This window comes from Micrasema longulum, unplaced genomic scaffold (assembly GCF_059751315.1).
Source record: "Micrasema longulum isolate JH-2025_06_02 unplaced genomic scaffold, ASM5975131v1 h1tg000321l, whole genome shotgun sequence".
In the NCBI taxonomy this organism is placed as follows: Eukaryota; Metazoa; Arthropoda; class Insecta; order Trichoptera; family Brachycentridae; genus Micrasema; species Micrasema longulum.
Genome location: NW_028277525.1, coordinates 37,930 through 53,875, shown reverse-complemented (window position 1 = coordinate 53,875; position 15,946 = coordinate 37,930). Strand labels below are relative to the sequence as shown.

The following is a 15,946-nucleotide window of genomic DNA, read 5'->3' as shown; positions in this document are numbered from 1 at the left end:
TAAAAATTCTATACGCACTTACATCGTATGTAACTAAATCATAGACATTATTACCGATGTAAAATTATGAAGTGGAGACCGTGGGTAAATGGGTAAACAAAAGAGGTGTTGGAAGGCCACAAAAAAGATAGGAGTGGAACGTTTGGAAGAGGCCTTTTAAACAATAAGATTACTAATATTGTCAGTAAGCATGTTCAAAGTGGGGTGATCAGTTTCAGTGCTGCAGAGCAGCGTTTATTTAATAATGAGGAATTCCACTGTTTTCTAATTTATTTTTTTCTATTAGTGTACTATTTAACTAAGCAAAAATATATGTATATTTTATTTTTTTGTGCGTTATTTACAAAGATATGATTTGTTAAAGTTACATTTATCAAATACCGCGCCAAATGACTGTAATCAGTGTGTCACTTTTCAGTAGTGACGTCATGAAACGGTTGACGTTCTTACTTTCACTGACCTGACAAGAATCTATGGAATATTGCTTCATTTAGTTGCTCGTAATTTGCTCATTTCTATGTTATGGTTGTTTTTACGAACGTTTTGATTTAGAAAAACCAAGAAAGTTGACATAATCTCTGGTTGAAAGTCAAATTATACTCTTTTTTTCTATGGTCAAAACATTTCTTACAAGGTGCGGGGGCTTTAAAACGGAAACCGGAAATACTACACGTAGATATAAGGAGTGACGTCATTATTTACGATTTTAAAATGAATACTATTTTAACATTTTTTTATTTATTTTTGCGTGCGTTTTTGAGATATTTCATCCTACTCCAAAATATTAAATATTCACGTGTACACGAAAACATTTTTTAAATTTAATTCCGGGTTGGGCTGGAATTCCTCATTTAAAGTACATACAACAACTTCTTACCCACTAAGTCTAAAGACTTTTCAGTGGGACACATATTTTTTTTTATGACAGGTTTATTTTACTTCTATTGTGAAAATTTATTCACTAACAGGCACTATAAAGTATCTAGAAGATATTTCTTCAGTTTTTTTATTCAGTAAATCTTCTGTGTAGTATCACAGACTTCGGACTCACAGACACTATCCTCGCTCAACGATGTAACAAACCAAAAAGACCCAATCGTACTCACAGTGTGGTCGGGAGTGAGTCGCGCTCCGCGGCAGGCCCGCTGCAGGAGCTCGACGCGCGCCGCGTGCAGCTCGCGCATGAGCAGCTCCTCGCGCAGCCGGTGCTCCTGGATGAGCTGCTGCAGGCGCTGCTGCACGGGGCTCTGGGGGCACACCAGCCCGTCCACCGGGTCCAGCGCGGAGCCCTGCCGCCGCCCGCCGCCGCCGCCGCCGTTCTGCGGCTGCTTGCTGTGGGACAAACGAGTCGAAAATGAGTGCCTCTAAAAATAACAAACGAGGACTGACCAAAAAATAAAGCGAATGAATTTTGTGTATCGGCAACTGCGACGCTACGGCCATTTGAAATAAGTCCGATAGACTGATCCATCGAGATAGTCAGTGTCAAGTTTGAACAAGTTGCGACCTGTCAGTCGACTTCCAGAGTCGGGAGAAGGAGCTCTGGTTTACCATGGATTTACAGGTTCTATAAAACTGCTGCACCCGAATAAAATAATTCAGTTTCATTCTCAATAAAATATGTCTTTTATTTAGGATAATTTATACAGCGCCATTTTTATAACATAATCCCTCAAAAGCGCTTTATAAATACATAAATATTTCAATTTTTTGCAACAGAGAGGGAAAACATTTTTTAGAAGGAGAATATGGGAGTCTAGGCAATAATTACAGGGCTAATAACGTGTCATTGGCTGGTTTAAGTGGCCACTTTACACACTGTGTAACATTCACCATTCTGCCTATGTTTGAACATCCACATTTTCTCAACTCTTCCATCTGTTGACTTTTGTGAAGTAAAAGAGGTGAAACCTTTATCGTGTGGGTGAGATTCATCCGGCTGAACCAATTCACCTACTAGGCAACGCCTGAAAACAATTTTCCAATTTTTTATACATCTTCTTTTACAAGGTAGTCAATTCAACAATGTTCTGAGCATGTCACGCATGCATTATTTGGGATAGTTGCTGAATGTGCATCTTGAGTGGTTTATGCTATGTATATGTGCCGCATCTAATGTATATGTTTGTGTATATTTTATATGTGCGTTCATGTCTGTGCGTGGATGGCTCGGAGTGTACATTCGGTATTTTAATTTATTTTAATTTATTACCTCCATGGAAAACGCAAATGTCAACAATTATTATTTTCTCACTTGAAATTCTTATTTATTTTTAATTTTTTTGTCACATTTAATGTTTATATCTTTTGCATAATTTATGAAAACTTAATTGGTCTTTTTATGTTAAAAAATTGTCGTATTATGTATGACTGTATGTTTTCTGAATAAAATAAAATAAATAAATAAATGTCCAAATGCTTGCTGACTGGTTGCAACAAATTTAAATATTGAGAACTAACTCCCTAGGGAGAAAATCCAGCCAGTCTGCAAGCATTTGGACATACTCAAAACATAAATATTTATTTGAATCTGTATTATTATCACTTTTCCTGATAATCGGAGTTCTGCTGTACTGATAATTTGAATGCATAACTTGTCTATTTACAGCATTCATGGGGGAAGATAAAAACATGCATTTTTAGTGGGTGACTAAAAAAAGGTGATTTTAAAGTTACCCAGTTGTAGTAATTGAATTGAAAGAATGTATAGAATCTAGAAATATGTTTGACTGTTACCCTTGCTGAGACTTCTTGCACGCCTGGTGGGCGCAGTTGCAGTAGCACAGTCGGCAGTTATCCCCTCTCCAGTCCGCGCCGGGGGCGTCCTGCGCGCACGGCACAGACACGGAGCGCCCGTGCCATCTGCCCATGCCGTTAGCTAGGGAAAGGAAACACTCCATTTGGTCATTTGGATTATTACCAACTAAAATAAATGCTTCTATGAAATAAATGTTGCCCTCTTGCCACGGGGAACTGTGTTGGTATACCGATCATCTGTTACAAGGAGGTAAGGTTATCAGCCTTACGCTTCAGGTGCCAGTCCAGGAACATGAAATATATCAGTGTAGAAGTTCAATTATTTATTTTTTTTAAATTGTACTGCTAGCGACACGACATTCCTGAAATTCCATAAATGTATAAATATTTTATCCGTTAAAACTTCGTTATGCGGTTGAAATGCGATCTCTTAGACGAATGAGTGGGAAATCAATGCATGACAGGGTTACGAATGATGAAATCAGGCGAGAGTGTAAATCTGAGTCAAGTGTAATTGATAAGATTAAGAAAGGGTCTCCGAGATGGTTTGGTCACGTAGAACGAATGGATGACGAAAGAATGGTGAAACGAGTATATATGGCGAAAATGAACGGCAAAGTGAGACGAGAACGACTGAGGAAGACGTGGCATGATCAGATAAACCAAAATCTTAAGTCTGGTCATGTCAAAAGCAGACAGAACCGAAGGGCATGTATGACAAGATGTATGCATTCTCTCTGCCTACCCCTACGGGGTGAAATGGCGTGATGGTAGTAGTAGTAGTAGTAACTTCATTATGGTCCAAGCTGGTTTCTCAGCATGCGTCTCTATCTGAATACCGAAATAAATTGGTGCATGTATATAATACTCGGTTCACTAGTGTAAATGGACTAGCTCTCCCTAAATTCAATAATAAATATGGGAAAAGAACACTAGAGTACGATATGTATAATACGCTCCCATTAAATATAAAAAAACAAAAAAAACTTATCAGGCTCAAGAGAAAGACGTATGCTGAAATTCTGGCTTTTAAAACATGGTTTTTCATGTTGATTTTTTTTGTGTTTTTCTTTTTTATTTGGACAAATTTTTATTTTTCTACATGTAACATATTTTCGATGCACATGGGAATACATATTTTCTTTTTTTTTCCATAGTAATAAGAATTTTAATATGTTATAGAATTTAAGAAATAAGATAATGTATATTTATTTATTTACACTCTTTATCAAAATACAATTCCATGTCACTTTGCCCAGCGTACATACCCCGCTCCAAGCTAGGCAATTACATTTTAATATATTATAATAGTTGACAAATTAATATAGAGCACAGACAAACAAGATATAAACTTATTCGTATACTCATTTTGATACATATACATACAGACATACACATATATACACATATATTCACATATATACACACACACACGTACATACATCCATGCGCATACACATACATACATTTATAAAAACATAGACAATTTATTTATGCGGAACTTCATAGTTGTCATCTTTAAATATATATTTTTTTAAATTATTCCTTATTTTTTATATTTTATTTTCGACATCTAGTAAGAATCTCCAATCCGTGGCATGCATCAACTTTTCTATATTAGAACTTAACTATAAGCACCTGCTGACGAACGTAGGACTTGATAATTAGTGTTTTAATTTTTGTATGTTTTTGATAAATAAATAAATTTTAAAGACAAAATTTCATCTTGACCTTCCCAGGAATTGAACCTACGGCCTCGAGCATGATAGGCGAATGCCCCAAAGGCTTCTCATTCAGTATTTTTATCTGAGACTGAGAGTAGCCATCCAGCAGAAAGCACTGTTGCCCTTTTAGGCGTCATGAAAAACCGTCTCTTTTTGAGATGCGTTTCATAGCTAGTATTATATTGGCTCCAACCTCTGCGCACAGTTGCCTGACGTCCGGAACGGAGAATGACCGCAGAAGGCGATATTGGGAAGGAGACTGCGAACCAATCTCGGGAATCGAAACCAGAAGAGTTCTGTTTCTCGGCAGATAGCAGTTCATTATGAGTTACCTCCGGCAGAGTAGGCTCGGCACGCCCGCAGCGGGGAGTTGGGACACAGCGTCATGTCCGAGCAGGCGAGCCCCTCCTCGGGAGAGAAGTACTCCCCGGGGGCCCCGTCTGAGCGCTGCCTGCGGTGACCGGGGGGGCTGCTACCTGCGCTGGGAGGCTGCTCCAACAGCCGCTTGGCCGCAGACTCGGCGGATATTAGTTTACCTGCAAATTACGTGATCAATAGTAAGTAGCGTGTTATGAAAAAATAAGCCAAAATGCATCATCATTCCCTTTCCGCTCCTAATGGTGCATAGGGCACTGAATTGGTAACCAATCGCGGGGTATCTTGATCATTTTTGTTGCATGAAGGTAAGATGATCAGTCTTACGCTACAGGTACCAGTCCAGGGACTATGAAATATTCTAGTGTGAAAACACCCTTTTAAATAAATATTTCATATCACCCCTGTCGGGAATCGAACCCGAGACCTCATCCATGGTAGGCAAATGCGCTGACCATTACACCGCGAGGCCGACAGTCAAAATGCACTTGCATTTTTTTACATTTATCCCTTCAAAGCATAAATGGCAAAAGTGGTCACATTTGAGATCACCTAATATATGTACGGCCAAAAAAAGTATTTCATACTCTATTGTATATTGAACTTGTTCATTATTACTTATTTTAGGAAAGACAGAAATTAAAAACTAAACAATTGGTATGACATTTGCTCAATAACTTGTAAAAACATGTAGTGAACGATACATATATTACCGTGCAAAATATCTGATTTTCTTGAAATTTTAACAATTTTCAAAGTTTCGTAAGAACAATTCTTCTGTAAAAATATGAGTAAAAACTAATAACAAAAAAATAAAAGTAAAAACACATAAAAAAATATGCTGTGAAACATCACTGTAATCAATAAAAATCTCACTAGGAGCGCCTGTATCAAAATAAGAGCTTACACAATTATTATCGACCAGTTTCAACATGCAAATATTCAACGTAGTTCTTGAAAAATCATGTCTTCTGCTATCTTGTCTTGTAACAACAGATTTTAGCATTTTGCATTTTAGCGTCAGCATTAACAAGAGACTTTTTTTAATCTATAAAAGCATGAATGCATATATTTTTAAGCTAAATAGAAAAAAAAATTCCTCACCGATTTCCGTTTCCAGTAAAATGGCAGCTGTATCGTTGAGCCCTCCATTCTGTACCGAGTCTAGTCGGGGGCGCCTCATGCTCCCGCTCCTCTGAACCAGCACGTCCAGGCCGGGAGGAGTGGCGGCGTGGATGAACTCCGCTCCCAAGTCCACACAGCCGCTGCTTGAATCCGTCTGCTGACTGCACTCCGATATGCTTCTCCACGTGAGGCTTTCGTTTCTCGTCCGCCCGCTCAGTTCCGCAGAGTCAGAAAGATTATTGTCTAAAAACACAGTCTCTTCGGTCGGAGTGAGAGGTATAGAGTTAGGTTTGAACACTTCGACGCACTCCCTCGATATGATTCTTGCGGGGCGCTCTTCGAAGTCTGAATGCGGCGAATTCGCAATGGAATCGATCGCTCGCTCCGCATACTCCGCATTTCCGTCCAGTTGGTCCGGAGATTCTGCGAGCGATCTCTCTTCGATCATAATCGAAGTGTTGCCATTCTCGTAGACGCCGTTTTCCATTTTCCCGTTGATCAAATCATCTTCTTCGTCGTCCGTTTTGTTAAAATTAGAGTCTATCCTCGGGACGTCCGCACTCTCCGTCGACACTCCGTTACTAATAGGAACATTACCGTTAACTTTGGAATAACCGTTGACGATTTGTTTGGTAACCGTAGTGTTTATAAGGCTATCCGGGCACGAACTGTTAATTATATTTTGCATTTGAACATAACTCGTTTGACTCGAAGCACTGGAGGCGACGCCGTTTCCGTTGACGGCCGGCGCCGTGTCGGAACTCACGCTTTCGTCGGAATACGCGTCTATGAGCTGCTGCTCTCCCGCTTCGTTGTTATTGACGGGACTGTCTCCCGAGTTGGTTCCGGAGATGCTGAGAGTACTGAGTTTCCTGCAAAAGGAACCGAGTGTGAGTGAGACATTACCGGAGAGATTGTCGGATAATTACAAATTTTAGGTTGTTAATAATAATAAAATAACTTACATGGGGTCTGCAGTAATGCTCGGGTCGCTCGATCTCCTGTGCGTTAAGTTACCGTGCTCAGATAGCGAGAGCAGGTCGCCGTATGATCTTGTTTTGGTCATAACACCTAGAGCAAATGAATTCATAAAATACACTGCTTTCTTTTCTTTTATTCCATTCATTCATTCCTAGTTGTTTAGTTTTATAAAATCTTAAAATCAAAACATGATTCTTGATTATTCAAATGTTTTATTTTAAACACTTCCGCTGTGTTTATATTTATTTTAACACGATGTTTGTGTATTTTTTCTACGCTTCAAATTATGAGTAACTGCTATTGTCTCAATTTTTAGTTTAACAATTTTAATGTTGCTTCCGTTTTCTTACACAACTGAAATTAAGATAAAAAGAAAATTAATTAAGAATTTTTTAAACAGAGACATCGCAACATCTAAAAAAATAACACCCAGCAATGCTACTATAACATCAGACTATTTTAGCAAAGGCAGAAAGTGTATCATTCAAATATTTTATACTGCAAAATATATTTTAGTATTGGGCCAAACTGATGCAAATATCATAATTATTCTTTTTTCCACATCCGCTCCTAAGCGGAGTACGCGGCATCCTCAAAACGCTCGTTTTAGGAGGCTGCTGTGTCCGTTCTCAGAGTACAAGGTTAGTTGTGAAATCAAACTACCTTATGCCCTCAAGCACTCAAAACTCGGAAGTTTTGTGCTTTGAGTTTTGGTAAGGTGCCAGGATTCGCATCCATATAGGAGTACTGGCATTACGCGAGAGTTGAATTATTCATTTATATCATAATTAGTCATCGATAAAACAAATACAATTAACAAACTTATATATTTGCAGTAAAATCATTGTAATGTTTGTATAGAAAAGGGGTGAAAAAAAAGGTTCTTATCTATTTTTTGAGGAGTCATATAAATTGACGACACAAATTTGTCTATATTAGTTAAATACTTCTGCACATTTATTTTTTACATTTTTCAAATACCTAAAGCCCATTCAAATCTTTAATAAACCTTTGCTTATGAGTGTTTTCTGCCGGTGAACCAAGTAAACAATTTATATGTTTACTTGGTTATACATTACACATTGACATAGGGTTATTAAACATTCAAACGGACTGTATATTTTTTTACATTATGTAGACAGATTTTGGTTGTTTAATTTCACCGAGCAAGTAAAAACAATATTTGAATAGTATCTTTGTTACAATATCTATCAAGTTCTCTGTAATTATTGTTGCAATATTGTTCCCCTGACCTGTGTTGAGTTGGGCGCCGGAGCCCGGCGAGTGGGGGGAGGGGGCGGGCGGGGGCGGCGACTGCAGGGGGGCGGGGGTGTCGGGGGGCGCCCCCAGGTACACGGCGGCCCACACCACCAGCGCGCGGGACGAGTGCGCGGGGTACAGAACCTGACGAACACAACAAGCGTTTTACTCACTAAACGTACAATGGGCAGTGATTTACTCGCTGAACTGTCGTACAATGAGCCAGGTCTTAATGATTTAATTATTGTACAATGAGCCGGGTTTTACTCACTAAAGTATTGACAGCGGGCAGTGTTTCTCACTGAATTATTTTACAATTGTGTTTTAGTCGCTGAACTATTGTAAAACAGGCAGTGTTTTACTCACTGAATTGTACAATGGTAGTGTTTTAGTCGCTGAACTATCATACAACGGGCTGTAGATTACTCACTAAACTATCATACAGTGGTCTGTGTCCTACTCACTGAACAATCGTATATTTGAACCAGTTTACTGATTGAGCAGCTGGTGTTTTTTTTATAGAATTACTTCACTTACCTCATCGCCATTGGGTTCGTACAGATGGTTCCTGTACTCGGGTCCTGTGAGGAACTTCCAGACACTGAAGGTACGCTCGGCCACGCGGTGCGAAGTCCTCTCCCTTCGGCTGTTGCAGAGGAAAGTTCCAAACAGGCAGGAATATGTGTGTTGGGCCAGCTTTATCTGAAATAAACAGATAAATGATCAAATGACATTTTCACAGCCTTTCAGAAACTGGTTTCTGGGTTCCAAGCGTTGCGAACCCTACTGAGTTTTAGGTAGATCTACTGATTTTCAAGAAAATCTAATTTAGGTAAAATGGATTGTCTCATTCGCCCAAACCAATATTGAATCAACCGCTCCACAAGTGTATAGCTCATGTTAGGTTTTTGTTATTTTCATTGTGCGTTTTGTAATTTAAATAATATAGATGTACATAAATACGAAGTGTTTCAAACTGTCTGAATATTTTGTTAATTATCTCTGTTTATTAAGTAAGTCTTCTTTGTTTATTCTCAAATGTAAAAATATTTTTAAAAAAGTATATTGTTAAGTGTCCTCGGCACGGGTAACCCCAGTGAGGTCACATTATTTTTATTATTAATTATAGTTTGTAAGAGAAAAATATGAAAAAATAAATAAAAAATTTTTTGTTTGTTTTTAGTAAAACAATAAATTTACTGTGTTAAAAGCCTGTTAAACGGCTCACCAACAATACTGTTTTATTGATAACAATTCACATATATGAACAGTCCATTCAAATTTTCAATAAACCTTTTATGAGTGGGTGACCGGATGTTTTCAAATAAAATATTCTAGTGTGCCTACTAACACAAACGAAATTTGTATGTTTACTTGGTTCACCGTCGCGGGCGCTGACGCATTAACACGGGCTTATTAAACATTCGAAAGCCTGTAAATACATAAAAAATAATATTTCAGTACTACTGAACTGCTTATTTGCAGTTCGTCAGTAGAAACATTTATACAAGTTTCTTATAACCCTTTTATTTTTCTTTTTAAAGGAAAAGATAAAAAATCATAGCGGAATCAAAAAAAATAGGAAACCAAATTTTTAAGAAAAAAAAAAAAATGAACTTAAATGGAGTAATAAAAAAGACGCACTGTAAGCAATCTACTAATTTATTCACTGATAAAGTTTAGTAAAAAATAATTTTAGAGTCCAGGCGGAGTAAACAATTCCGAGCGTGAAATAGAACCAGAATAATAAAACTTGAGGCAGATGTATGAAGCAGGAGTAATATTTACCAGGTACGCTTGAGAAAATTCGAAGCTACACGGGTATTGAACTTGGATTTGGTGAACACAATCCAACCACTGCAAGAAGACAGGACATCTGAAAACAACAAAAATATAATCAGCCCTGTCGAAAACTTATAATCAAGAAACAATTAAATTAATTAATTACAAAACATTAAATCACTGATAGCGTTTAATGTAGGTTTGAGGTCTTGGATCAGCATGGAAGGAATAGATGGACACCTTCTTTAAAAACAAAAGGAATCTTATTCAGGGCAGCTGCCAACAAAGTAAGAATCGCAACGATGATTTCCAACCTCCGTCCGGAGAGGAACCATAAGAAGAAGAAAATTTATAATGAAATAATGCAAATAAATCCTGTCTTTAGTTCTATCAGCATATGTAAATCTAGTTTGTTTTTTTTTCTTTCTTCATGGTTATGTCATACCATATTTATATGCTATAAACTTTTAAATCATTAATAAAGGAATGGCCCACGCTCAGACGCTGAAGTCTTTGTGGGCGTTTTTTCCAAATTATGTTTTAGCTTAATTTTAAGATGTATTTTTGTAATTAAAATTCTATGTAAATATATGAATGGAAAAATAAACAACAAAAAAAAAATTCAGCAACTCGACACTGAAGAAGACCTCGAGAAATGTCCATTAAGCACTCGACACCCTTGTTAATTACAAACCAATCTTGGTGGGATAAATAATTAATTATATGAATAGTAATGATGTAATAACTTATATTTACATATAAGTTACTAATTAAAAATACTTGGTACACTTCCACTTATTATTTATCAAGTATTTTTAATTAGTAACTTATATCTATTACTAAATCATTACAATGGAATTCCATCAAGATTTTTTATTTTTTTTTATTTAAATTTTTTTGTTTTTTTACAATAAACATAATAATAAAACAGAGTATATGTAAAAAATAAATCATAATTACATATCAATAAAATACATATCAATAGAAAAATAGTAAACAAAAAAATCCCACAAAGGCATGGCCTGTTCGTGGGTATACAAGAAAATGTTAATGAATTTTTGCTCCTATAATAAATAATGACAGTTATAATATTTTAGTATAACATAAGAAAGAAAAAATAAAATATTCTGTAAAAGATAATATGGTTTTTTTTTTAAAAGTAATTAAAAAAGGAAATAAAAAATATTTAAAAAAAAACACAAAAATATTCCTTATTATTAAAGGGCAACAAAATAAATCATAGAAAAAAAGAGTTCATATCTTTAGTTTGAATCCAGGATAGAGCATGTTTTTTAAAAGAAGGAAAATTTTGAAAGTTTGGAATCAATGAAATATTATCAGTAAAAAAAGAATTGAAAATTTGTTGATAAATAATTTAAATCAAATAAATAGTGTTGTGCGTGTTAAATAAGTTCTCGATGTCACAGCGACCTGTGTAAATCTATCATATTTCTCACCCTCGAAGCCTAGATCTTGAAAGAGCTAAGTCCAGTTCTTAAAGTATCGGGCTATTCGGTAGAAAGCACTCTCACATCCTCACGTTTGACCAGTACTAATAAAAAGCATCGCACATGTTTAACACCTGTCGATGGGAGGAATACCATCCCAAAACGAGTCCTGTATTTAAAAATCTGATTATGGTACCGTGGTAGGTAATGTCACAACTTGATTACCATTTTCTGGCATGGTTATCTATAACAGTCTGAAATTGCCCCTAAAAAGAATATTTAGGTAAATCATAAGAACGCAAATGTTTATGTGAAAAAATACTAAGCTTCGTGGCTTCATCATAGCATAGTCCACATTGGTTTCATTATCTTTTTAATTTCGGAATGATTGATCGTCTCGTGATTTGTTTATGTCACTATTAATAAATTATTATGTTAAACATACCTTTCGTTAAAGTCTTCTGATCCGACCGTGTGACCGCACCTGTCTGCAAACTTGTGTCCAAAGTCTAACCACTCTCTTTCAACCAGAACTCGAAATCCCTAAAAAGACAAAACACATGTATTTTCTTTTATCCATTTCATCGGTTACACGCGGGAATATTATTTGGATATCACAATAATTATGTCTAAGGTACTACTCTATTTAGTAGACAAAAATATGTAGATTTCATTGTAGAGTTTAATGGCTTAATGCGAGTCTGGGGTATCCTCTTTTGAGGCTATTCTAGTTTTGAACATTCCACTAATACGCATGTTAAGATAGATATAAATTATTTCACTTAATACTAAGGTTGATAAAATACAGAATATGGTGGCAAAGTTGGACTTAGACAGGGTCATAGGTAGGGATGCCACATCATTATTACTCACTCCACTAACCCAACCCGCTCAAGCTATTTCTCCAATTTGCATAATGAGTGAGTCTGTTGCGCAAGGGATTATTATTAAATTTCTGATATGCAAAGGCATAAAACTGGCTGAAATTTTACATAGACAAGTGTAGTTCCGGGACAACTGCTTTATAAAGTGTACGGGTGGCACAGCCAGTTTCGGGCAGGACAGGAAGCAGTTAAACAGATCACACAATCGGGGCCCTCGAAACAGTTTGACTGACCTAAACATTACCGTGGTAGGCGGCCTTTTTAGTTTCACATCTAAAGCTCCAACCCTTTCGCAAAACTACAGTCTTTCTTTAGTTTCGCACATTCTTCATCTTCAGCCTGTAGTCGTCCACTCCTGAAGCCAAACGGTCATGGGCTATTTGCATCCAGGCCGTTCCCGAATTCTTCACAATATTATCTCTCCGGGTCGTCCGGGTTTTCGGTAGTAGTCTGAGGGCGCCAGTGCAGGAGGCGTTTTGTCCACCTATCATCTGAGCTGCGAGCAACATGCCAACCCAGCTACATTTATACATTCAATACCAAAGTATGAGGAGAAAATTGAATATTTATTTACAATAAAACTTGAATACAGTAAAACCTCGTTTTTGCGTTCCTCTATTTTACGTTTTCCCGCTTTTTACACCGAAATGCAAGGAACTATTTTTCTTCATACATTCTCATACAAATATTCCTCCCAATTAACGTTTTTTACATTTTTCATAACCCCGGTTTCACGCTTAAAAAATTTCGGAATTCATTTGATGTGTCACAGTAGCCAAAATTATGTTGTAATAATGATGCCGCGGCCCGCGCGCCACCGCGTGTACCACGCGAATGAAGAATAAAAACAGGTAAACAACTAATAAAAGATAAATTATTGTCTTAACCTAAATTCAAAGCAGGTGCAGTGTAAATGACCTTTTTTTTAAGTGTCTTTCTTTAGGGTTAGTCTTAGTTTTCATTTGAACAAAAACGTCATATTGACTTGTACAAATCATGATACACAGTTGACAAACGTTAAGAAACAATAATGTTTTAATATCATTAAATTGCGATGTAGAAAAAAAACATAATTGAAATATTTAAAGTTATAAAAAAGATGGTTTAAAAAGCCGCGAACTATATGACAGTTGTTTTTAGTGATGCCATTGAAAAATAAGTGATGCCATATAAATAAAATTTCCCAACACATTAGGGGAAAAATTATTTTTTTATTTTATGCAAATTCAAAATTCTATTTTCGTTTTTTTTTATTTACACATAAAATAATTTTAACATGCTGTTTTTAAATCAAATTAAAAAACAGATTACGTAATATTGTTTGAAAAATTATAAAAATATTTTTAGTAAAATCATTGAAAATAAGTAAAACAAATATTGACAATTTCCATTTATCACCGTTTTAACAATTTTTCTGGAAGTATATTTACACTATAGTGTAGCAAATCAATTTTGTTTTAATGTAATTCCTATTTTTTCCATACATTTTTCATTTCCTCAGCGTTTTCCTCAGTTTTATACTTTTTTTTCTTGCTCCTTGAAAAACGTAAAAAGGGGGTTCTACTGTATTTATTTACAAAAAATAACTAAACTTTTAATACTTTTATTGTATTCTATACGTCTCACTGCGGTATTGTCCATTCGTGATAAACTACAGCCATACTCCTTGTTCTTCCGCTTCGAAAGCAAGAAGAAGTGATAAAATAAATTGAAGGGGCTCGGTACCTCGCAGGTGCGGTAGTAGGGGTCGAGCAGCAGCTGCGCGGTGGCCACGATCTGCGGCGTGCGGTCCCAGCCGTCCGAGCAGTGCACGAGCGTGGGGCGCGCGGCCACGTGCACGGCGCGGGCCACGAGCGCGGCCGCGCGCAGCAGCCCGCCCACCGACTGCAGCCACAGCGAGCGCTCCAGCACCGAGTGCCAACTGGAAACAGAAATATCGATGCTCAAACATGTTGCACCGTCAAAAGTTGCAGCCACAGAACACTTAGACAATGATCATGGACAGATTGAGTTTTTCTACCAATATTTCTTGGTGGAACTGCATTTTAATTACAATAATAATAATATGTATATAATTTTTTTCACTTTTATTTATAATTTTTATTTAAAATTTTTTTTTCTTTAAAATTTTATTTAATTATAAATTTTATTTAAAAATTTTTTTTTATTTAAAATTTATAATTTTTATTTAAATAAAAAAAATAAAACTTACAATAATAATAATATGTATATAATTTTTTTCACTTTTATTTATAATTTTTACCAGTGACCAGGTTTCGTCGTGACCGACATCGTCAAACTCTGACTCTGTAAAAATTATAAATAAAAGTAGACAACAACCATGTACATATTTTTATTATTATATTCTATCATTGATTTACGTAGTTAAGAACTTGTGATGTAGTTCATTTTTATTAATTTTTCGGTACGTTTTCGAGAAACTTTGCCGTCCCATTAAATGTTCTAATTTTTACAGCGTGAAGGAAAAAAAATCATCCAATATCCCATAGCATGGAGATTCCTCATTGGAATTTCAGCCGGTCAGCGCATAAGTGATGTAACCTACAAAAATATATAAATAGACCTTAACATTGAAAGGGGTCCATAAACTGAACCAACCTATTTCCACTGATTAAAAGATGTTACTTCTCATGCCACGACCAGTATGAACATACTATGGCTACATGGTAAAACGCATCAACTAATTAAAACGCATGGTAAGTTCTGTATTCAATTTATTCACACAAAAAGACTATCACTACAAAAATGGTGACCTCGTCATGATCATAAATGCAATCTCAGTTCTACATGTTTTTGGGTTATGTCACTTCTGTACTGACTGTTTAATTTGCAGTTAAAGTGGTGACGCTTTTATTAATTTTCGGAACAATAGCGCGAGGTAATTGTTCCAAAGAAAAAATGAACACAATAAGAGCTGTCTCGATGCTACTCGAGTGTGGGGACTGTCGGTATTTCAATAACTCACTTGGCGTGATCCGGGGGCTCGGCGGCGAGGGCGCGCAAGGCCTGCGCACTCTTGCGCACGCTATGGATGTTCGGCAGGCACATGAACTGGATCTCGGCGCACGGGTAGTACTGCGGACACTCGCAGCCCCCGCCGCGCGCGCGGTTGGTGACCGCGGACGCGTACGATCGCGCGTCCACAATCAGCACCTACAGATAAAAAATAGTTTAAATTTAATATTATAAATACGCAAAAATAAAAATATCAGTAGAATTGATACAGTAAGAGAAAATCGATCTTCGTAATAAAAATAATTAAATCTTGACTATAACTCGGTGATTGAAACAACGAATTCCCAACCTTTTCCGATACTCGGTGACACCACAACTCCTTTATAGAAAAATACTAAATTACTCATTTTACGCAATGGCTAGAGATTTTAAAACAATATTTAAAAGACACAATCTGTTCCAAAGTCTTTTCATTTATCATCAGTTTGCATCTCTTACGGTGCTTGGATATTAGAAAACTTTTTGTTTTACTAAATGAGATATCCTCAAGTTGAATTTCTGAGATGCTATATGAAAATTGTGTAACATGAGTTGCAAATCACCTTCTGATTCTGCCACTATGCTTGCATCGTCT

At 36.5% G+C, this 15,946-nt stretch overlaps 1 protein-coding gene across 1 annotated transcript in view; it reads right to left on the bottom strand.

Annotated features, from left to right (window-relative positions):
• Nucleotides 1–15,946, bottom strand: part of LOC148282516 (phosphatidylinositol-3,5-bisphosphate 3-phosphatase MTMR4) — a 62,355-nt gene that overhangs the window by 12,736 nt on the left and 33,673 nt on the right. The window contains exons 7-17 of the mRNA XM_088224929.1: nt 15,323–15,510; nt 14,062–14,257; nt 11,898–11,995; nt 10,011–10,098; nt 8,760–8,924; nt 8,216–8,366; nt 6,947–7,052; nt 5,961–6,853; nt 4,814–5,017; nt 2,737–2,878; nt 1,107–1,332 (exon numbers count right to left, since the gene is read on the bottom strand). Coding sequence (XP_088081055.1) covers nt 1,107–1,332; nt 2,737–2,878; nt 4,814–5,017; nt 5,961–6,853; nt 6,947–7,052; nt 8,216–8,366; nt 8,760–8,924; nt 10,011–10,098; nt 11,898–11,995; nt 14,062–14,257; nt 15,323–15,510 — 2,457 coding nt within the window. The remainder of the gene's footprint in view (nt 1–1,106; nt 1,333–2,736; nt 2,879–4,813; nt 5,018–5,960; nt 6,854–6,946; nt 7,053–8,215; nt 8,367–8,759; nt 8,925–10,010; nt 10,099–11,897; nt 11,996–14,061; nt 14,258–15,322; nt 15,511–15,946) is intronic.